The sequence below is a fragment of the Taudactylus pleione genome, unplaced genomic scaffold (assembly GCF_031769625.1).
Source record: "Taudactylus pleione unplaced genomic scaffold, aTauple2 ptg000456l, whole genome shotgun sequence".
Lineage (NCBI taxonomy): Eukaryota > Metazoa > Chordata > Amphibia > Anura > Myobatrachidae > Taudactylus > Taudactylus pleione.
In genome coordinates, this window is record NW_028284858.1 from 1111572 (window position 1) to 1136606 (window position 25035).

A 25035-nucleotide genomic window follows, 5' to 3' on the forward strand; every position below is an offset into this window, starting at 1 on the left:
TGCTACAAGTTAATAATCACTCACTTGGAGAGGGAGGAGAGGCTGTGTCTGCTGAAGGATCTGCTGCTGATCATGTCTGCTGGTGGAAGTCACTGACTCTTTTCCAAGTGTTCATCCAAAGGGTGCAGCAGCGGGATGCAATGGGACAGTGCAAATGGCATAATCCCTAGTCCCAGGACTGAGCTGAGTACTGCTGCAGGCAGGATGCTCACCTAGGGCACACAGCTGCATCCAACTATGACGACAGTCCCCACCACTTATCACATGATCTCATGGGTGAGAGTGATCCCCCCCTTTATTCTCTCTCTCTACCGTACTCACTGTAGTAGAAGTTCTTTGTTCTTTGTCTCCAAAATCTCCACATACACCCCCCCCCATTAAACACAGGAATGTTATACAACCAGCTCACGTCAGCTGAGAAAAATGACACTAAAACATTTCAGAGTCTGTTATCTGGAAACCAGGAATTCTTGAGGGATTGATAGGAGGCTGCAGTGCTAATACATTGCACATCTCCATCTTAAATATTTTACTTTTTTTTTTTTTTAAGCTCTCGTTGGCTTCTGTGAAAGAGCTACAGTACTAATATACGTGAATCTGTCCATTACCTTCACAGAACTTAACAAGCCCTGGAGCATGTTATTGTAGACTGAATAAATAGGAGCAAGTCATCCCTTGGCGATGGGCGGGCGCGGTGGTCAACTGTGCGCGTCCCCAAGAGTTATGGTAACTTAACACTGCTCATTTTTCCGGCTCTCTGGGGTTGATTCCATTAGGGGCAATGGCAGCGATGTGCCTTGGTGATGTCTTTGAATAACAGCACCCTAAATTATCTCTAAATAGGCCAATAGGCCAGACCCCCCCATTTACCCCATTAAATAATCGTTCTTCACATAAATGAAATAGGAACGGTAAAAAAAGGGGAAAACTGAAATTTTATGTCAGTATCCAGGGCTTACATCATTTTTTGGGCGAAATCGGATAATACGTATTAATCTCTACATGGAATAAAATATAGTCCATTGTTGTGATCTATCTTTAGCGGTTTAGGCAGCGTAAGTCAAGAAAACGCTCGGACGTCCGTTGTTTTAGTGACTTGCTTCACTAAAATCATCACTGTTCAGCTCCCTTTTGACATACATTAATGTTTCATACATCTATTCCTCAACAAATGCTCTATAGAATAGTGAAAACTGCATCAAAATACATGCAGTGATTATATGTATATATATAAAATATATGCTTTGCACTCACCTAATTATGCTCCCATCTGTGTCTAATTTATTTGTTCCAAAATATTGCAATAATTTGTTAAAAAAGCCAACGCCATCAAACTCTTCCCTTCTGGCAGTCCCTACATTGTCTCACAATGAAATGAGAATGGCTTTGCTCTTTAAGCCAATGAGATAGCAGCCCACAACCAGGGATGGCTCTAGGGGTGTTCAATCTGAGCGGTCGAACAGGGGTGCCACCCATAGAGGATGCACCCTTCCCCAGCATCCCGAAGTGGCCCGCGGGTGGTCAAATCGGGGTGCCGGGACCCCGGAGTCTGAATAGATGCTGCGCGCGGCATCCATTCAGTGCCGTGAGAGGGCTGGGGGAAGCCCAGCTAGTGAGGCTCCCCCCAGCCTGACATTATTTGGAGGCATGTGGGCACGCCCCTCAGATAACATCACGTAAGGAGACGTGGCCTATGGTATTTCGCCACGCCCCCAATTTCGTTCGCTCACATTAAAGAGCGCAGAGCATTCGCCCAGCACAAGGCGCTATTAGCTCTGGAGCCGGCCCTGCCAACAACCCATGAAGATGGCATAGTTTGTGTATAAAATCTGTGTGATACCTGGTGGAAAAGGATGCAGGGCAATTCTCATGTTTGAGTTTGAGTGTAAGGACTGGCCAGAAGGGGAGACTTTAACGGAGTTGAGCAGCCTAACAAATTATTGTATTATTATAACGAACATGCATTTAAATGAAATACAGGTTGGAGTGTAATTAGGTGAGTGCAGAACATGTATGATTTTTTTTGGTAAATGGTGTGGTCACATAACTAACACACACACACAAATGCACTTTCAGAACACTCCAATCATCTTAAATATCATATTCATACACTTAAGTTGACAGCTTTCTGTGATTTAGTGATTTGTAAATATTCGCAACTTTATGCTAAATACTAGTGTAAGCCTTTCCCTGGTGTACATCTGAATGTGAAGGCCTGAGGCACCCACTTTGTGAGTCTTTAAATGCAACAATCCCGCTTCATGCACCTTTTTAGACGCAACTTTCGGGTGCACCATCAAATGCACCAGCTCTGTCAGATTAGAGCCTCCACTGTAGGCTATTAAATAAGAGTCTGAGTCATGTGACATGCCCACTATAACATGCCCATCAGACAGTGTATCTGAATAGCCGCCTCCCAGTCACCGCCAAGAAACACCCAATACATTTCTGAGACCATGCACTTCAATCGGTCATGTGACTCCGTAGGCTCCCGCCGTGGGATATATGCACTGTGCAACTTTTTAGCGGCAGCGCATGCGCGGTTAAAGAAACATCAAGCATTTGTGTGAATTTCTGCATTGCGTGCAATTCAGGCTCAGCCCCATGATGTGAGTGTCTGAAATGTTTTCTGTAAAACTTTGCGTAATACGGGTCTGCTAAATAAATAACTTAATACATAAATAACGGTTAATAAAAAAGAAAAAGTTAAAAGTCGTAATTTGAATTGCCATAAACTAACCTACAGAATTTACTGCTGTAAATTACGTGTTTGAATTAGCTAAATGTTGTCCTATCCCCCTACTACTTTAAACTTGCCTACACGTAGACATTCATGAGTAGTCGGCTGAGCTTAAGTACTACATACTCCTGCTAACAAGAGCATCGCTAGCGTGGGTGAGAGGCCTGCACATTGCACAAGGTTCCAACGGAACCTCATGTGTAGTTAAATCTCCTTCTAATGTACTGATTGACTACATGCCTTCTATACCCTGCTCTCCTGCGCATCATTTGTTTTGAAGAATGACGAGAATAGGTGCCGAGACCTTAGCTGAACATAATGAAAACAACTATAGAAACAAAAACAGGGTAAATCATGTCTCACGCAAACAAGTTCCTGTTATACACAACTGATAGAAACTTTCAGCTCTAACTATATACAAAGGGAGGGAGTAAAATGTTGCCACAAACACTGATGGAGGAGAGCAGAACCATAAAGGAATGTTCTAAATTCCCATAATAAACAAACTGAGGCAGCTGCACCACAGTAGTCAAACTTGTCATTTAAACACAAGTCTTTAAAGTACACAAAAGTACCATTTTTGTATAGCAAATGATACAAAGCAGTCACGCTCTGCTGGGCTATGTCTGCTGAAGGGGTGCCCTCTCCTAATTTTGTTAGACAACGTGAAGAATGTGAAGATGCTAGTATTGACTTTATTCGGCTTTTTGTTATAACTTTACACAATGTAATAGATGTAATATAATACTCCTTTTACAGATGAGCGTTGGAGCCTGGAGGAAGCTGACGAGAGACTTCACAGGAGAAAGCGGCCGGCTGTACCCAATATATCAGTAGTTTTGTCTTGGGTGCATTGTAAATGTCGACCTTATGACTATAAGGGGTAATTTACTAAGATGGGAGATCTATTTAAGAAGTGATGTTGCCCAAAGCAACCAATCAGATTCTACTATCATTTATCTAGCACTTTCTAGAAGATAATACCTGGAATCTGATTGGTTGCTATGGGCAACATCACTTCTTAATAGAACTCCCATCTTAGTAAATTTACCCCTAAGCCTGATTCAGAGATGGGCGCTTTTGCAAGACTCAGCCGCTGTGCAAAAATATGGTAATGCCTGCTGGAGACATGGGAAAAGACACCTCCTGCAGGCATCTCAGATCCAATGCCTGTGTCCGAAGACGCAGGGTCGGATCAACATCGCGCCCATCGGCTTGCAACATCGGCCATATGAGTAATAGGCCTAAGCTTACTCAGAATGGCCAGATCCTCCTCACTTGCGAGGCCAGTAATCTGCATAGCAAGACGCAGAAATGCCCCCTTTTCTGGAAGCGCAGGCAGCCCTGCCCAGTCCCCGCCTTCAAACATACAACAACGCAGGACCCATTCTGCAAATGCGCAGAATGGATATTGCACAGACCCCCCGTCATCAAAGATGTACGCAAATCATTGGGCATTGGCATATCTACAGTATAATGAGTGCAGGGTGTGCAGTACACACGGGCACCTGGGTCCAGAGGGACCGCCATGCACTCCCTGCACCAATATCATTATTATATTTACCTCTCCGGAGCCCTGCATCAGCCGCTTCTACAGACTGAAATCACAAGGAAAATGGCGCAGTAGCCATCTTCCCGGTGATGTGCCCATTTGCACTTGAGATGTCTTTTAGCAAAGTAGCGTGAGCGCCATGTTCCCGGAGACCTATGATCTGCATAAAGCCAGAGTCTACACAGACCAATCAGGCTGCTGGTGTATGTACGATGTATGCACCAGTACATGATTGGCAGATCTGTTATTTGCTGAACATGAACTGCAAATCACTGAAAACTATCTGTATTGTATGGGCACAGATTGGAGAATTAAAGAACATGAAATCAGGGAAGAAAAGGCAGAATCGTTTTTTCCTGATTGGTGATGTATGGGCTCCATTAGGTCTCGGTATCTCGGAAACATTGAGCTTCGGTAGCAGCATGCTTGATACTGGCAGCTTGTTTGAACTCTTCTGGGGCCCTAAAGATTACAGAGTAATAGCCTGTGGCCCAACATGTCAGGCCCTCCCACCCCCCATCATCTGGGTCACTCTCTATGCACTGCCCTGGTTACGCCCCCATTAGTTGGCGACCTTGCCATTGCACTTCTGGCATTAATCTAACAATGAGCCATTTGCTTTCTACATGTAACTGTAGTAGGACACAATAAAGAACATACAGTATACTACTTTGAAGAAAGTATTACAAAATTCAGAACAAAGGGCTATTTAGCTTGCATGGAAATGTATGGCAATCAATAAACTACCCAGCCCATCCACATATTTTCCCTATTGCTCTTGAACAGATGCCCGAAAATAGGTACACTGGCATTTTCTGGCTTTACACTTTAAGTTGAACCAGACTTCCTGGTAATATTTGTTAAATAAACAAAGTGCCACATAGAAAAATACAGTACCTGCCGATCAATAGTAACAGTAAGATAGCATATAGCCAAAAGATAAACTGTGCGCATTTCCAATGTTTAGCGACTTTCCTTCATCCAAGAATGAAATACACACATGGAGATGAGATACCAGACCCGTAGCCAGTGGCCCAAAGACGTTTGCCGTACAAGCAATAACAGAGGTGTATTATCCTAGGCCAGACCGACACTGGCTGGCAGCAGAAAGGGCTCATTCAAACTCTATTGTTTCTGTTAGACTTAAAATACTTCTAGAGCCTCACCCATGTATGCCAGCAGCAAGGCTTTACACCATTTTATCAGTCGAAGGTTTGAAATTTTAAGAATCATCTCACAATGTAGGTCTTACAGTGTTGTAACTAGGGGTGTGTGGGTGGTGCCACCGTACTGGCGTTCACCCCCGGCCCCTGCAGCTGGCTAGCAGGGTGCCGTTCCAGTCAGAATTGCTACAGCAGTGCAGCAAGACGCTCCAGGCAGGCACCCCGCCCCCTTCCCCAGCATTGGGTCAGAGCTATAATTACCGATGCTGCCGGCCCTGCCCCCTCCACATTACATCATGATCTTGGGGGGGAAGTGGCCAGCACAGGGCTCAGAAAAGCCGTGTTACGGCCCTGATGTCTTCTGTCTGGCTCAAACTTTGCGGAGAACATATGTGATTTTGAAAAGACAAATCAAAAACTAAAAGACAAAAAAGGAATGACCAATGAAATGCTTGGATACCTCTGCGTAGAAAACATATTTAAGAAGTTCTCTATTCCATTTAGTAAACTGGCTACTGTTCGAAACAGAGTTCTATTCTGGCGGCCATTATCCAAAACAGAAGGACAATCTGGCATCTACTACCGGAAAAAAACTCCTTCTGGTGGCGACTATCCATAAAGGAGCACATTAAGGCAAAACAAAACAAACCTCTATTCTTGAGGCTAATATTAAAAAAAAGGAGAGAAAAAATGAATGAATCTGATGAACATCATACAGAGATCCTCATTTTGGTGGCTAACAGAGGAGAGAAATAAAACAGTTATTGCCATTTGAAACCAGTACCTAGCACTTTGTTGCAGCAAGTACTGTGTGACTTGCATAGTGCTAGGGACCATTGGAGAAGAACTGGGTGCTTTTTACTAGTTAGTAATGACCATTCTAAGCAGAGTCGGCGGTAAGTCCGTAAGAAGTAAAACTTGAGTTTGGCAGTGGTCCTGCCTGGGCAATTTCCCTCTTTGCTTTTAGTAAATGGTGAGCGTGGTGTAATTAGCTGGTTCTTTGGGGTTTATTTACTAAGCCTTGGATGGGGATAAAGTGAACGAAGATAAACTAACCAACTAATAACTGTAATTTTTCAAACTTAGGCCCGTATTCAATCAGAGGCAAAAAATGCGCAGTTTTCACCAGTTTCCAAAGTATCGCCCTATTCAATTCCAGGATGTTTTCGCATGTGTGAAAACTCCATAGGCAAAAACAGGTGAAAAAGAGAAAATATGTGCAAAATCCCTATATTGATTTTGAGTAATAGGGAAAAAAAAATCTTAATTCACCCCAAAAAAGACGTAAATTTCGGGGTGAAAATGTAAAAAAGTTTTTGAAAATGGGGCTAAAGTACTAGGATAGGTATTTTGGGGGGCTGTATGGATGGACAGGTGTTTTTAGGATTGCAGATGGCTGCAGCAGGTGTATTTAATTTTTTTTTTATTAATCTGCACTTTACAAACACAAACATATACTAGTACCCATTTGCATGTACCCCCAATGTAACTACAGCAATTATTTTTCACAAAAGACATTGCTTTATAATAATGTTTCCACACTTATGCAAATAACAGCCCTTTGACTCAATATAAAGATCCCTAATTACTTTTATTAGGGCTATTAAGAAACTCCTACCTTGATTCCCCGGGTCAGTTAGGCTTTTCAGGGGGTACAGACTGATTTCCCCTGTCCTTTTAGCTAGTTCCGCTATTCGCTGCATGCGCACATACATGTTTTTGCCTGTTTTACAATTGAATAGGGTGAAAAGCGGGAGCACGCATTGTGTAAACAGGCGAAAACTTTGCCTCAAAACAGGCGAATGAGGCAAAAATATTGCGCTTATTACCGATCGCGGCATTTCGCCTCTAATTGAATCCGGCCCTTAGCCTGTGACATGACAGTTAGGAGTGGATTGGCTGGAACTTTATCGCCGTACACTTCATCTCCATCCAAGGCTTAGTAAATAGGCCCCTAATTGACAGGAAAACTGTTATGAGTAAGTCTTTTAAAAGCTGCTCATTGCATGGTGCCATATTTCTGACTAGCAAATACCATATCTGCCAGCAAAAAAAGTCAAATCCCTCGATCCACCCAAACTATGCCCATTTATACCAACACACTTTTGGTCACTAACATTAGGGATTGTTCACAGCTAAAAATACATCCAACATGTTAATTTGGTATATTGTATACATTACAACCGACTTTTTCAGTCTGGCATTGTATCCTTTTATAATCAACTTTGAAAACATAGTCAAATACTCAACTGCATACCTCCCCCAATTGTCCCGCTATCCTGGTACTGTCCCACCACAGTGTCCCGCAGTAGGGAACAGTTGGGGGGAGCACTGTCACCGAAGCAGCGGGTGAATAGATGCCAAGCGCATGCACACGTCATCTGTTCACAGTGCGGAGAGAGCCCCGAGGGCAGCCCAGCATACCCGGGAGTGCTGGGCACAACTCCAGGGTGATGAAAAGTTGAAAACGTGCTGTGAGACCATACCCCCTCCCAGGTAGGCCACAACCCTTTTTCGGGGGCAAGCACCTTTACCGCGCAAAGGGTAAGCAATTTTCATCTTCACAGTATAGGAAGATATGCAGGTCTCATGATTTATGCGGGAATCAAATTGAGGGGGTACATGGCCCAGTGGATCAGAATAGGGAACAGATGCACGGGCACACGCACAGGGGGACTGCCAGGGCTGCTCAGCAGCCCCAGTCCTTCCCTGATGTAGTGTCTAGCATGCAGATGCACACAGAATATAGGCCTGCAGCATATCATTTTAGTCAGCTGAAGCTGCTTGTGTGGGGATACTTAAAGACGGTGGCATGGCGCAAGGCCACGCCCCGTGAGGTGAGGCCACACCCCTTCTGCATACGGCCACGCGCACAGCGGGCTACCATGGCTGCTCAGCAGTCCCAGTCCTTGCCTGATGTAGTGTTTAGCATGCAGATGCACCCACAGTCGCACACAGAATATAGGCCTGCAGCATATAATTTTAGTCAGCTGCAGCTGCTTGTGCGTCCTATTCGCATCGCTGTATGAATAGATCACATTTGAAGGAAAAAAGTTGCACAAAAAGTCACATGGCTCTAACGTATTATGTATAACGTGACTTGTAGAGCACAAAGGATAGATGTACTGTATGTGGACACATTTGTAAATTGGAACTATAGGAAGGCATGACCTGAAAAAATTGGATGCAGGCTATGGGTTTTCATAAATAAGTAAGACAGTGAGATTTTTATTACAGTGTAACATAGAAGTGGAAAAATCATTAAAATATTATAAATAAGCCATCAATATAAAACATGTTTTATGGTCATGGTATTCTCATTGTAAGCAAGGAGCCCTCCTGCTTTAAAAACAATTGACAGGGAAGATTTCAAAAACCAAATGCTGCGACTAACGGGTCATGTTAGTATACGTTAGTGACTTATCATTTGGAAAAGTAGGATAGGCGGGTATATTGAGTTCTGGTGCGGCTAAGTCACAATAGCCGCGTTGCACTAAACGGGGCCATTTTGAAAATAGTTACTTGTAGACATATCTGAGGCAAAAGTCAGTGAGGCGTGTCAACATTACTGCGGGGTATTAGAGGTGGACGGAAGGGGCAAATCCGCCTTTTCCCATACTTGCCTACTCTCACGGAACAATCTGGGGTGCTGATCCTGGCCGCCCGGAAGAGCATTAAAGTCTCCCCGAGGGGTTGGGTATGAGTTCCCGGCGGTCGAGATGCCGCTGGTCAGAATACTGACAGCGGCATCGCGACAGTGACAATCCCGACAGCGTTTGGTAAGTATACTACCACTAACCCTAACCCTCCTTCCCCGGTGCCTAAACCCAACCTCCCCCCCTAATGCCTAAACCTAACCTCCCCCTCCATGCACCCTAAACCTAACCCTCCCCCCTTAGTGCCTAACCCTCCCCCTAGTGCCTAACCCCCAATACTAACCTTTGGGATGCGGGCAGTCGGGATATTGGAGCCGGGATCCCGATGCTGTATTTAGACCGTATTTAGACCGTCGGGATCCCGTACGCCAGGATGCTGACTACATCCCCTCCCGGAGGCTGCAGTGTCTGCCCAACACCGCCCACTTTCCAAGTAGTGTGGAAGGTCTACGTGGCCGATAACGCAATTCCTGGCATTACAAAGGGAGGGGCGGAGCCATGATGAGGACAAGCAGTAAAACCAATCATACGGATTGTAGGAAGTCACACCGCTAGATGCACACAACTCTACATACTGGCAAATATACGCATTAATGTCCCTGCAAGCAATGCCGGAGCACACACAGACCATCTGCATTCATCTCTGCATCACTCCCTAGATCTTCAAATCTCAAATAAGTTGAGACCTTAACAGATGTCAAACTTACATTTATTTATGTTAAGTCCCTTCTATTGTGACAATAATTCACACGTTCGGTCGAAGTTCTCTAAAGCAGCTATAAAAGGACTCGGTTCCTTTGGGATCATGAAATAGTTTGGACACACTGTTATTGTAAGCAGCCTGACACAGAGACCAAATAAAGCCCCCATTCATTACACATTCTGTGGTGACAGCTTAGTGAGATATCTAAGTTCTATTCAAACAGTTCCATGAAATTCACAGAATACCCCATAGGATTGCTTAACAGGGAAATGTATATTTGTTTTAACATGATCCCAATTTGGAAAGTTGTGTGTAGACAACAAGCACTTTAAAGGACAACTATAGCAAACTTAAAATTAAATCTAATTAAACACTTTCACAGTTGGAATTATTAAATATGGTCTGCAAAATAATTATATATATATATATATATATCAGCAAAAGAGCGGCACTCGGCAGTCTAATAACGCACAATGCAGAGTTCCTTGGCAAGCTTTCGGGCTTTAATGGCCCGTCCTCAGGCTACAGACTTTGCATTGTGCGTTATTAGACCGCCGAGTGCCGCTCTTTTGCTGTTGTACATTGATGAGGTAACGGGCACCGCGGCACATGAACATTTGGAAGGAGAGTGCGGGTATTTGGAAGCATATATATATATATATATATATATATATATATTTTCATTAGAAGAACATAGACAAAATCTTAATTCCCTCAGAAGATCTGCCTAAAGTCAGGGATCCAGTCTAAAGATCTACAGTGAAAGCGAAGGTAGACAATGTCTAAATAGACACCAGGAGGTAAATTTACTACAGTGAGAGTTTTTGGAAGTGGAGATGTTGCCCATAACAACCAATCAGATTCTAGTTATTATCTTTTAGAAGCTGCTAGTTAAATGTTAAGTAGAATCTGATTGGTTGCTATGGGAAACATTTCCACTTCTAAAAACTCTCACTTTAGTAAATATACCCCCAGATGTTAGACAGTCCATAGGTCGACAGGGACAAAAGATCGACACACCAAAGATCGACATGTAAGAAGGTCAACAGGAACAAATGGTCGACAGAGTCAAAATGTCGACATGAAAATGGTAGACACAAAAAAATGGTTGACACGTTTGAAAAAAATTTTTTTTTAGGGTTACGGTTATGTTTAGGGTGAGGCGCTTACCCGGACGGTTAGGGTTAGGCACCAGGAGGGAGGGTTATGGTTAGGCACTTGCGGAGGGTAAGGGTTAGGCACTAGAAGGGATGGTTAGCGTCAGACACCTACCAAGACAGTTAGGTTTAGGAACCAGGAGGGAGGGTTAGGCATAAAAGGGAGGGTTATGGTGAAGATTAGGGTTAGAAAAAAAAAAAAAAAAGTGTTGACCATTTTTGTGTCGACCTTTTGACCCTGTCGTTCGGCCTTCTTACATGTCGACCTTTAGAGTGACAACCTTTTGTCCCTGTCGACTTATTGACTGTCTAACATCTAGTGTCTATCTGGACATTGTCTACCTTTTTACTGTAGATCTTTCAATCCACATCATCCATTTGTATAATTATGCTTAGACTACTGCATTGCCTTCTACCTGGGTCTCCTAGCAAAGTGTTACACTGCTGGCAGCTGATACAAAATGCTAAGTTAAAGCACTTTGAGTCCTATTAGGAGAATAGTACTATGTGACACTTTTAGGTAACACATCACTCTTTTTTTAAATGGTTGCATTAACAGTCCCTTAAAAAGCACCTCCTGCTCCCATCTACATACAAAAACATTTTCTAATTGAGTTTATGGATTATTTTGTTAGCGGCATGCAAAAGTGGGCGTGGCCTTGTGTGAATGAGGTCATGCCCCTTTTTGTGCCCCGTTTACACCCCGCTTCTTGTCACGTTGGTGGCTTGTCCAGCGCTCCAGACGCTGCTGGGCAGCCCCCAGCCTCTCACCGCACAGTGTGGATGACACGCGCCATCACCGCTGCAGTGGGATTCGGAGACACTGTCCAAGGGGGTGACACCAAAATAGCAGAGCCGCTCTGTTATTTTGGTGTCACCCCCTCGGATGCCGTCACCCGGTGCAGCCTGCACCCTCCTAATGATGCCACTGTAGTTTGTACTCAACTACAATAAAAAGGATCGCTTTAAGTTTTAACATACTGTAGTAGAAGACTTGATGCCACCGGCATTGGGACAGAGCTTCTACAAAGAAAAGGATACAATACAGATAGTTAAATCCCCCCTAATAATGGTTGATTTCTGTAACAGGTGTGTTGTACTTTGTAGATAGTTATGATGCAGAACGTCATTGGTGAGACTCTACAAAACACATACATACTAATCAGCTTAGGAGAGCTGCTCATCCATATTGGATCTAGTAGTGCCATCGAATTACACAGCAATATTACTACTGCAAAATGTGTCTCTCTATTAAATTATCACCTGTGGACCAGGTGCTAGTTGTACTGTGGACCAGTATGTGTATTATCATCATTTATCTGGGAAACTGGAAACCCCCACAAGTGCGTCCCTGGCGTGAACACTTTCTTTTAAAATATGCTTTTTCTTTTACTTTCAAAAAACAAAACTAAACAAAGTCTGTCCTAAACCCTAGCAGAGTACAGTGACAGAGAGATAAAACCACTCATACAGTTAACAAGGAAATGACTTTGGGATTTAACCTCTGTGAAGGACAAAGCATTATCTGTTGGCAGATACTGACAATTTCCTGTGTGTTGGAATTACAACAATCAACTTAAATACTGGACGTCTTAAAAAAAAAAAAAAAAGTAAAAATTTAAAATCTAGTGTTCTTCTATTATTTAAAACAAATAAAAAAACAGATCAGGTTCTAAAATGACCACACAGTTATTTGGGTGGCCAGAATCAGGGCCGGATTAAGGGTCGCGTGGGCCTGGGGCTGAAAATGATCAATAGCCCATTGTGAGAAGCAGAGGAGCTGTGATCAGTGCTGTGTGGTTGTGGCCAGTGCTGTGTGGGTGTGGCCAGTGCTGTGTGGGTGTGGCACATCTACACTAGGAGCCCCCAATGTCTCTATAAATGCATAAGAGTAAAAAAAGTGCATAATTTTGTGAGGAAAATAGAAATACAATTGTAATACATAGAATTTATAGTCAACCGTGGGGCCAGCTGAGCGGCTGGTCACCATCATGCTGCCATTTTTATATGGAAGCCTCAAGATGTAGTCCAGTGGTTCCCAAACTTTTTTGAACCACGGAGCCCTAGAGTATCAGCATTTTTTGCACAGCACCCCTGAGCCAAAAGTGTTTTATTAAGAATTTCAGAAAAAAATAAATGAAGTAAATTGTGCTTCTATGTCAATCTTAAGCTGGGCATCCACTATACAATTTTCTATCAGATATCTGTCCAATCTGGCTGGTTGGAATGAAAACCAGCCAGATTGGACAGATATCTGATAGAAAATTGTTTGGAATGAAAAACACTCCAATACAGTGTATAGCTAAGCAAATGATTACAAATAGGGCAGGCATTCTAGATATTAGAAAAAAGCAAAGTCCACAAAGCTGAACCGAAATATGTTGAGTATTTTCAAAACTTTAAAAATGGTTTGTTAAGAAGTTTATATGTAAAAATATGCCTTTTACGTACATGCAGATTATCTTTGATACTCTAGATATATTTTGTTACTATTTGTGGTAAATTATTTGTACTTCATTTAAAATTCAGCACAATGAATTGGAAAATAAATACAATTTACAATACAGCTAAAAATGAAGCAACGTGAAGTAGAGCTTTAGTGATGTTGGGTTATGTACTTAAGGTTTTGTTATACTACAACACTTTATTTTACACAATGCTACATTTCAGCAGCACAATCTGACAAACCGGACTCAATAACAGAAATCAGTCACTGCTGCACTATATTGTAATAACAGCTTTTTAGGATGAAGGTTGCATGAGTAGCATTTATCGCCTTAATTTAGTTTTCTGATAAAGAGCAGAGACATTTTCTGTGGATAAAGTTTTTTGGCAGAAGAAGCTGCACCACAGAGGCACTGAGTAGGAGCCGGCAGTGCAGGGAGAGTCTCTGGGGGCAGCTCCAGGAGTGCTAAACACACCTCCAAAGTGATGAAACTGAGGGGGGTGGGATGAGGTTGTGAGGTCACACCACTTCCCGGTGCGGGCAAAACCTTTTTTTTTTTGGATGCTCAGGGGGTTTCCATGCCGCACTGGATGTCACCGATCTCAGTGCGGCCACTGCACACAGTTTAACATTTCTGGCAAAATTTCTGCTTTTGATTAATTATTTTGCAGAAATTGTAGTCTTTAGCCGGCCATACACGGTGAGATATGCACCGGTCGACGCGACGGGGGATCCGACGTCAGTCATATCGGGCGGTCCCCACACACGGTGCGATCGGGTGGCCAACCGCCCGATATGCCGCCCCCCCCCCCTCCCCCACCCGCATAGCGCTGCATGGGAATCGTACATCGCATCCCCTGATCGACTCAACCTGCAGTAAGATCTGGGGGTGCAATGTACGACTCCACGTGTACACGCTCTGTCTAGTATCATGCCCATACACTGTGCGATATAGCAGCCAAATCGTACCAATCCATCAGATCAGCTGATTTATCGCACCATGTATGGGCCGCTTATGAATAGAGTTGGGGGTGAGGACAAACAGCTCATTCTGTTGTGTGCTGAGGTGGTGGTAGGCCAAAATTTGCTGACCAAACGTTTGTGAGAAGATTTTAAACATTTTCACTCATCTCTGGTCAAAATATCCCAAAGTTGTAGAAAAAAAATTGTCTGTTAATATTGCTATTATTTGTCCTTATAAGGAAAACTTTTTAAAAACATGTTCAAAATCAAAGCTCTTGTTCTAACTGCCTACACACTTTATGAGAATTTACAAAGAAGAATTAGGGATGCTTGCGCCTTGATAATTGATAGGCGGGATATTATTGATTGATTAATTCATTAATTCATCCTTTATTTGACTACCTTCTTTGTGTGAAAGCAATAGGTACACTTCCATCACAGGCTGTAGACTACTTACCACAAAGTGTTGACATTAATTCCTTATTGTATACAGTAGCATACGAATAAAAAAAGCACATTTTGGAAGATGGTAAAGCTAAATATATTAACAAAAATGTAAAAATATCCTTGCGCTGATAAATACAGATGTAAAGAAAGTAACCATCACATTGATTGGTTCTTCAAAAAAAAAAAAAAGAATCATCAGAGTTTTGAAAAATAACTATTACGTTTCCTGCAAGCTGACACATGCACAGTATTGTAGCCAATATTAGTCCCTGGTCTGATAATTGCAGCATTTTTTTCTGTAAGCCACTATACGGTCTTACACTTATACTACGAAAAGTAATCTGACCATTATCAGGGGTTGGGTATGAAATGCCGATGGCCGGGAAGCCGTCTGACTAAATACAGATGCCGCAAGGCAGAATGCTCAAGATCCCGACTGGGGCTGGAAAGCACCCTAACCCTCCCTTAGTGGTGCCTAACCCTAACCTCCTCCCGGTGGTACCTAACCCTAACCTCCCTCCCGGGGGTGCCTAACCCTAGCTCCCCCTAACCGCACCCTAAACCTAACACTCCCGAGGTGGTGCCTGACCCCAAGTCCACCCGGGAGTGCCTTAAACTAACCTTACCCACCTGTGGCTAAGCGCTAACAGTGCCCGGCTTACCTTCGTCTGGGAAGTGGTCTGTTTAGATTCTGGCGCTGGGATTTCGACACCTGTCTTTAGTCCTGCATCAGGAATTTGTCGCCGGGATTTAGCCTAACCTTCCCCACCTGTCGCTGAACCCTCAGGCCAGCAGAACACACACACACACATACACACTGTATATACTATATATATATATATATATATATATATATATATATATCACACATCCAAATATCTATAATGTTCATATCTAATAAAAATCACACCCCGATAAATTAGTAATCTAGAAATCACTATAACCATGATAAAATTGCTATTCCCTAATAAATGTTAAATGCCTCAAATCAAGAAAAACCACCAAAATAACAAACCACTATAAATTAATATGGTCAAAGAGATAAATACATAAACAAAAATATTGTTTTACAAATTAATATTACATTTATTTAACTCCCTGTTAATAACTGTATATAACAATTGATTAACCATTTTCAATATGCTATTTTATTGACATTATCACTTCAGAATTTTCAAAATTGAGTCAAACAAATCAGTCAGTCAGTCAATCATGTCTACCGGTGACCTCAGGAGAACAGTAGATCACCAATATATCCACTGGGACAAATAAACAGTCAGACAGTGGTGCGACAATCCCGATATCTGGACACCAAAAAGAGTGGGGCCAATCAGGATATGGGAGCAACTTTGGCAAAATGGGGTGTCGTTTGAGAAGATAAGGGCAATAGTTCCAACCTTCCTCTTTCTGTAGGGCATAGCAGGGCCGGACTGGCCATCAGGCACTTATGGCAAATGGCCTCAGGGCCGGCTTGAGGAGGGTGGAAGTGCCCCTGGCCTCTACCCCATGCCTCTGGATACATTATGGCCCTGATTCAGAGCCGGACGCTCTGACCAGAATGCTCGCTCTGAATCAGAGCCAACCTCCATTAAAATGGAGCGTCCTCCTGGACGCTCGTATAGCTGTGGGTCACCACCCACAGCATATACGAGCGTCCAACAAGATGGTCGCGATGGTCTTGACCATCGCGACCATCGGACTTGCGAGTGAAACCCTGTGGTCGGGTTTCTCAACCGCAAGGCCAGGAGTGATTTTCACTCCCACTGACATCACTAGTGAAGTCAGTGGGGCCGGCTTCAGACGGTAGGCGTTCCCATAGGAACGCCTCCGTCTGGCAGGCACGCCCCCGGAACGCCCACCAAAGAGCTGTCAATCAACATCGACAGCACGCCCCCTTTGGTGCGAGACCCGGAGCGATGGAAAGTCCTTCGCTCGCCGGGTCTGGCGCATGCGCACAACGGAGCTCTCTCCGTCATGCGCATGCGCAGTGGGGAACATCGACCCACTTGCGAGCGTACTGCCGCTCGCGAGTGGGTCTGAATGACGCCCTATATGCGCTCGGGTTGGGAAGGGTGGCGGGAGTGATGGGCTGGGAAGAATCGGGGGCGTACGACAAGGCCAGGCCCCCGTGACTCATGGCACGCCCCTTTAAACTTAACCATGCCCCCTTCGGGCCTTCGTGAGCACCAGCGCCTAAGGCACGCGCACAGAGCGTACTGCCAGGGCTGATCTACAGCCCCAGTCCGTCCCTGGGGCACAGTATATTGTTTGTCCACCGCTACTGTACAGTCGGATTCTGTGTCCAGGCATTAACAGTCCAGATTTTAAGCAGGAGTCTGAATCACAAATCCGTTATACTTGGTCCGTACTATACTGACCACAGATGCAGAGCAAGCACAGTTCCTTGCAAGCCTCGCATAAAATCTTATCCGTCTTAAAACAGTTTTAGCAAGTTTTTTAACTTGACGATTAGTATTCGCCGAGAACGTAAAAATTCCCATAACTGCAGATCTGTGGAAATTTTCTTTTATTTTTTTTATTTTAACAATACATATGTTGTATATAGTATAGCTTGACGAAGAACTGCAGTATTTAATATGTCCCTGAAGATGGAGGGAATTTACAAAAGCTCGTTCAGTCTGCAGCTGCATACGAGTTTGGATTGCTGTGCAGGAGAAAATCAACAAATAAGAGATGCCAAGAACCTTTTTAAGTGGGATTTGTGGATTACAGATCAAGCTTGAAGGTCATTTTGCAATACGTGATGGGGACTGAAATATCTCCTAGGTGGCCTTGTGTGAGAGAGGGAGCATGAGGGAGCAGTTTAGTTTTCTCAGACAAATTCTCTCAAATTCTCCCCAATACATTATGTTTGCATCAAGAAGAAAAGTCAAAAAAATCCTTCTCTCACTGAGGAGTTCCAGTAGAAGGTTTCAGAAATGTAATATCGTCCAACTTATTATTTTTTTTATATTTGTTATATATTGGTTATTTGAGATTCTTTTTATATTGACAAAAAAGTGGGATATAGTTGACATCTCGGCTGTAGAGATGCCCCAACCGCTGACATCCCGACGTTAAGTATTGGGGTTAGGGGGAGAGTTAGGGTTAGGCACTAGGGGGAGGGTTGGGATGCGAGGAAGGGGAGGTTAGGGTTAGGTTGCGGTGGGGAGGGAGAGTTAGGTTTAGGGGTAGGGGTTGGGTTAGGGTACGTACCGACCAGTGTCGGTATTCCATCATAGTTTACAATCTCTACAAGAAAAATCTATTTAACTATAGAAATGTATGGGGTTTTTCCTCCACCAGATGGTAGTAAACGATAATAACTTTTATAAATAGTGAATATTAAATAACAAAAATTAAATAAATTAAACTGGAAGTTTAAACATTTTGCAGAACTATTATTTGTACTTCTTAGTGGATTTAGCGCTCTCTTTTTCTGGTTGCCCCTCCTTACTGCCGATGACCGTTTATGTACATTAGAAGACAGATTCGGACTGGCACCACGAAGTGCCGATGACGCGCCCACGGCCGTTAGATTGCTTGTAATTCACCTGAGCACACTAAGACCCAAGAGCTATACCAAGACAGTGAAAATGTGGTGCCAATTGCCAAGGTGGGCATCCGTAACAAGTTCAAAATGTTGCAACAGCAAATATTTCGGAGCTCAATCAATACCAAGATAAGTAAATGTCACAATTTATTTGTGACTTCCCTTTAAACAAAGCATGCATTATTATAACGCTCTAAAAATAATAAGACCTAACTCATTTTAAATGCCATAGCACACATCAACTATCTCTATTTTTGAACCCTTTCCTTATTATTTCTTGGTTTGGGATGTATTTGGCATTCCGGCAGTTGGGATAGCGGCGGTCAGAGACCCAGCGCCAGAATCCCGACCGTTGACATCCCGATGGTAAGTATTATGGTTAGGTTTAGAGTTAATGGTTAGGGTTAGGCAGTAGGGGAAGGGTTAGGCTGCGAGGGGGGAAAAGTGGGTTAGGGGGAGGTTTAGGACATAGGATATTTGTGAAATTCTATCAGGATTCTGACTATCAGGATGCCGGTGTCGGTATTCTGACCAATAGCATCCCAGCTCGCTGGGATGCCGTACCCAACTCCTTGGTTCGCAGCATGCTAAAAGTCACAATTAAAAGTTATAAAACTTTATTTTCTTACTAGAAGATGTTTGCCAATACTTGAATAAGTTTTCAGAAACATTTCCTAATAATGGATCCAAGAAACAAGAGGCACACTGGAAACAATGATGTCGCCAATATAGGTTTTATAAATAGTGTCCTCGCTTAGCCTACATTCCTGAGATGCCGGATTTGGACCAACACAGAAGACATTACATAGCTTTATTTATGACCATTTTTGGAAATACAACATGGCTGGTTTCTTCATGGAGTGGAAAGTGAGCCTGCCAAGTATGACTGCCAGACATGGTAAACCTCCAATTCAAACATTCTGACATGAGCGCAAGTCTTTGAATTAAATCATCCATGTTACCTTTCAACTTCCTGGCGCATTTCCTCACGTTTCTGTCTCCTGAGTTCTCTGCGACGTTCAAAGTCGTCCATTTTGGCCGCTCAAGCTTTTGAGTCGAAATCTTAAGATAAAAATAAATAGAGAAATCCCTTTAAATAAGAAGGCGGTATTATTCTGAAAAATTATTATTATTTTTGTTTTTATGCAAACTTTTTTTTTAATGAAAAAAGACCAAACCAAATCCAAATGAGATACATACAAATAGAATGGATATATGAAAAAAAACATACAAAGTATTCCATTTCGAGATCATATAAAAAAACATTATAGTATATATAGGTCACAGAAAAATTAAACAATAAATCAATCAATAAACAAAAGACAAGAAAATAGAAGGGGAATCGGGAAAGGGAAAGTCAGAGGGGAAGAAGTACCAAGCGGAGGATAAGAAGAAAATAATAAAGGGAATCCATATTTTGTTATCATAGAGGGAACACCTGTTAGTGGTCATATATTGGGATATAATTGAATTAAGGAGGAACAGACACTGAGTGTGTAACCCAATATAGTTAGTATATAGTGAAGAAACCTTGAACTCCAGCCATGGGAGCCAGGTTACCGTAAAATCTGCAGGTATTCCTCTAGAAAAGGATATATCCATGTAGTAGTCTATCCTCTTAAACCAATCTTTAATGACAAATTATTTTTAGACCGAGGGTCTTGAACTACATTTGTTTAAAAATCAGAATTTAGAAATTTAGAACACAAGGGGGTAACATGACAGATCTAAGGAGCAGATTCTAGAAACAATCTTTTGCAATGGTTTCAGTGTTACTATCATTTAGAACATTTTTACAGATATAATGTTAACCCAGTATACAAATATACTGTAGTCCCTTGCTTTCTTAAAACGTATAACTCCTATTAGAGAGGAGCCAAACAATTTTTAAAGTTTTGAGTGTTTACGAATTTCAGTAACTTTAATCCCGTCGCTGCTAAGGATGAGTTGGACCCATTCTATCGACTGCTGGGATTCAAATGGGAGAAACTTACCTAAAAGTCCCCCCCCCTTCTAATTGCTGTCACTTGGATTGGGAAAGACAGGGCTTGATGATAACATCAACGCTAAAACAACGATGTTATTAAGCCCCTCCCCTTCCAGGATAAAAATTGCAGAAATTTTAATTCTTTTTACAGTACCAAGGATATTGACAAAACCACAGGCTGCTCTAATTCTACTCCAAAATAATGAAAACTGCCACCACCATAGTATGGTTGGCTTAATGTCATTTCTGGTAAATCAGCTTTGAATTCTGATTCATTTTTGAGTGTTTATTTTGGAAATATATATTATATATGTGTGACAAATACTAGGAGGCTCCCACCCTGTATATTTCCTATTATAGGACTGATGGCCCTACAATAAGTTTTTCTATATTTTCACCTCAACTATATAATTTTTACCTGATTTTACTATTTCTACCTGTAATTTTGTGCTGTGTCTGTAATGGGTGGGATTAACCATTGGGGGTTAGTTCCCTAACCACTTTGAGGTCCCATTTTACTTACAGAAGCATCAGGATGTAGCAGTAACTAGGACATTGACTCCACAGGCAAAATTAGTTTGTGTTAGCCTTTGCCAATTTACAGTAGGAATACACAATTAAAATATTTTTTTTTCACTTGGTCTGAGTAATACTTCTTTTTAATATTTAAGAATGAAATGTTATATTTTATCACATTTGCTTTATTTCTAAGAGTGTGCCACAAAGGAATCTTCTTCTTTTTCATTTTGTGTATTTGGCTTTGAGACGCACCACCAACATACCGCTTATATTGTAAAATACCAATATTTCTCATTATATTATTTAAACTAGCTGAAGTCTCCGGCATTGACCAGGTTTAAATCATCAAGTATTTAAGTTTTATTATATGATGTCATACAAATCAATCCAGTGGAAAGCCCAGAACAGGCTCTCTGGGTCAAAGCTCTGCCCGGCACACTCCGCCGTGAGGTCCGACGGGGACCCAGACCACTTCATAAAGGTGTCCCAGACCAATTGCCAACCCTCTGAAGTTTTCATCCAAATCCATCCAGTGGAAGGCCCAGAACACGCTTCCCGGGTCAAAGTTCTGCCCAGCATACAATAACAGGAGGTCAGACCAGGACCTCAAATCCCTAGAATGTCTTCTGGGATCCAATGTTACCACTCTGTGAAGTTTTTGTCAAAATTCATCCAGTGGAAAGCTCAGAACAGGCTCCCCGGGTCAAAGTTCTGCCCAGTGTACAACAGGTCTGATTGAGACCCTAACCCCCCAAAAACCTGGCCAGGATCCAACTGGACCACCTCGCATTGGTTTCATCCCAATCAGTGCAGGAGTGTCTGAATGCATAACCGGACAAACAATAAACAAACAGGCAAATTAATTTTAAATATAAGATAGTTGGTTTATCTAAGTGATACCACAGTTATCCACCCTTTGAGCCAGTGCGGGATTTCCACCTTCTTTTCGTAATGAAGCTTTGAGAAAGCAGTCTACTCTGCTGAAGCTATTGGGTATCCCAGGTTGGGAGGACGGAAGGGTCCAAGAAAAAAAAAAAAAAATCTCTGAAAGCTCTCTATACTAGAGGCAATCAGCAGCACATTCCCTGGCAGTAACAATCCATACATGTTATGACCAGCATACTGTAGTTCTACTGTTCCGACCTAATGTTACACTGAATGACGTGATTCCGAACAGCCTATTCTACTTGGAGGACTGAAGGCTTCAGTACATCAAACCCAGGGAATTTTGCTCATCTCGATCTCAAAACATTTACATAGAAAAAGAAAAGCATAAGATGGATGCAGAGAAAAATAGATCCTGAGCACAAGCACAAAGGTGTATAAAACTTCACATTGAGTACATATTGAGTATACATTTAGTACAACACACTATTGCTGCAGTCGCGCCAAACATTCCAGCTCGGTCGGCCCTGTGTGACTTGCACAGAGCATCTTTTTTGCCCAAAAATGTGTCTTCAGCTGGGTACACACTGAAGCGATGTTTAGCCGAGTTACCGTTTCATAACGATAAATCGCCTACATTGCTCAGTGTGTACCAGCGATTGTGTGCTCCCAAGGTCGCTAGCGACGGTCACTAGGTTTGATGAGCTGCACATCAAACCTAGCAATATCGCTAGCGACCTGTGGTAAGTTAATGAAGGACGGAACAGTGGCCCTGATTCAGAGCGGGAAGCTCTGACAGAGCGCTCGCTCTGAATCAGGGCTGTCCCTCCTCCTTTTTGGAGCGGCCTCATGGCCGCTCGCATAGCTGTGGGTCGCCACCCACAGCTATAGCGAGCGGCCAAAATGATGGTCACGATGGTCAAGACCATCGCGACCATCGGGCTTGCGACGAGACCCTTGTGGTAGGGTCTCACTGCCGCAAGCCCTGGAGTGCTTTTGGCTCTATCAGACATCACTAGTGATGTCAGTGGGGCCGGCCCCAGATGGTAGGCGTTCACATGGAAACGCCTCCGTCTGGGCAGCCACGCCCAAAGCACGCCCACCAAAGGGGGCGTGCTGTCAATCACCATCGACAGCATACCCCCTTTGGTGCGAGACCCATAATGACGGCTTGGCCGTCGTTATTCGGGTCTCGCGCATGCGCACTTGGGCAACATCGACCAGCTTGTGAGCGCTCAGCGCTTGCGAGTGGGTCTGAATCAGGCCCAGTGATCGTTCTGTCGTTCATTAACCTGTTCTAGTGTGGACTGGCAATCCCCATTCAAGGGCATTCGATGTCGGAAGTAGAACTATGCAGTGTGTAACTGGAGGGGATTGGATGTTTGACTGCACACTACATAGATCTGCTTAGCTGCAATGGTTTTAAACTGACAATTACAACTAGCTTCATAGAGCTACAGTAGTACTTGCAGGCTTCTTATACAGGAACAAATGGCTCTATGTATTAGGTGTCTGCTTGTGGTGTATGAGGTTGTGAGTTCAAGTTCCAGGTTTGGCATGCTCAAAATTGTCTGTATTAAATAAAGGAGTATTTAACTAAAAGTTACTGACAAGGTGCACACAAATCACAATCTTACTGATAGCTCACAAGGTAAGTGTATAAATAGAAGTTTGGTGTTCAAATCCTTTTTTAAGATTGTTCTGAAAGTAAATGTAAGTGTGCTATAAATGTGTTTGAGTACATAGAATGGAAACCCTTCAGGAAAATCGTACATTTGCCCTGACCAGTGGTAGACGACCCTTGGCACTCGAGTCAAGGCCTCTCCTGCTAGGCACACTGCTTCCATTACACCTTCTTACCTCACAGAGGAGCCTTTTTGTGATTTGCTAGACCCTCCCCAAACCGAAGAACTCAAGTGTGGCCCACATTCAGCGAAGCCTGAGCCTCTGGTGAATGAACCCTGCTAGCATTAGTCCTGCTCACAGTCGAGTAACAGTACAAACCTCTGAATCAGGTCTTCATCTCCTGGCTACAAATTATCAACCTGATCTGAGCGGACTAACTTAAAAAAAATAAGGAAGCACAAAGCAGCCGCTATCAGTTTTAGTAATCAGCCCGGCTAATATGCTAAACACCACGGCTAGCATGCCAGTTGCCAACACTGTGGTGCCATTAACTGGCTGAGCATTGTGGACCAGTATGTAGAGATCCAATTAGCATGAACATGCAGTGTATTTTTTGATTGTTTAAAAATAATGTCCCTATAAAAAGACCCGGAACATGGTTGCAATCAATATACCAAGCTAAACCATCCAGAAAAATTACGAGTATATTCTTTCCTGTCCATCTACTTTCAAGATCTTACTGCATCCCTAGCTCCAGTATTTACATTACATGTTCTAATTTACTTGGGGCTTTTTTTTTTTTCTTTTGGATGAGGTTATTATCACTATCTCTCCATTAAAAGAAAAAGCCACTGCTCACTGGGTGGTAATCCTTTTTAGAACGTGGTGACATTTCAGAGATGCCAGCAGTTTCCTACAGGAAACTCTGTATCATTGCTCAGCACATTGTTTTCCTTTGATAATATTCCAAGTCGGACGCAAGTGCAAATGGGAACGGAGATGTGACGCCTGTTTCAGATGGACCTTTTGCTCCCAGCAAGGGTTGAGTGCAAATCCCGATACTAATGATATCAGCTGCAGACGGACAGTGGGTGGCCGATACCTGCATTAGCGCAAGGTAGTGAGCAGGCTGCCGCTGCAGAACAAATAGGCGGCTGTAATGTAGATCAGGCCCATACTATGTTGGGGGGAACTTTCCTACTGTTCCCAGAGGCTGGGAGAGCCACGCACAATTTGGGAGGCTCCTGGAGATTTCGGGAGAGTAGGCAAGTATGCCTCAATATATTTTCAATGGGAGCTGCAAAATGGGGATCAGATAATCCTACAGGAGCAGCATGGGTTAAAGCGCCACCTTGAGGTGAGAAATGTATAGTACACAACAGCTGGATGGACCCCAGGCTACATTCATCTAATAGCCAACTAGACGCAGAACTACACTGGGACAGTGCACTACAATATTTTTTGACAACAAGCAGCTGGTAAAATGTCAGTGCTATTTGTATCCACATGATACACAGTCACTGACACAATCTCTATCAACACTACAGCTGCAACAAACAATCATTCTAGCAACATATTTTTCCATTGTATCTGACCTGGTTCCAGTAATCTTTATAAACTTTCTTCCGCTTGTTTAGT

General features: G+C 43.0%; 1 protein-coding gene across 3 annotated transcripts in view; it reads right to left on the reverse strand.

Annotated features, from left to right (window-relative positions):
- CALD1 (caldesmon 1) overlaps window positions 1-25035 on the reverse strand; it is a 186225-nt gene that overhangs the window by 69141 nt on the left and 92049 nt on the right. For 2 of the 3 annotated variants that reach the window (XM_088448507.1, XM_088448508.1), the window contains one exon: window positions 19343-19442. In XM_088448507.1, coding sequence (XP_088304633.1) covers window positions 19343-19413 — 71 coding nt within the window. In that variant the 5' untranslated portion in view covers window positions 19414-19442. Of the gene's footprint in view, window positions 1-24; window positions 264-19342; window positions 19443-25035 lie in introns of those variants that run through there. The other variant, XM_088448509.1, reaches the window with a different exon arrangement.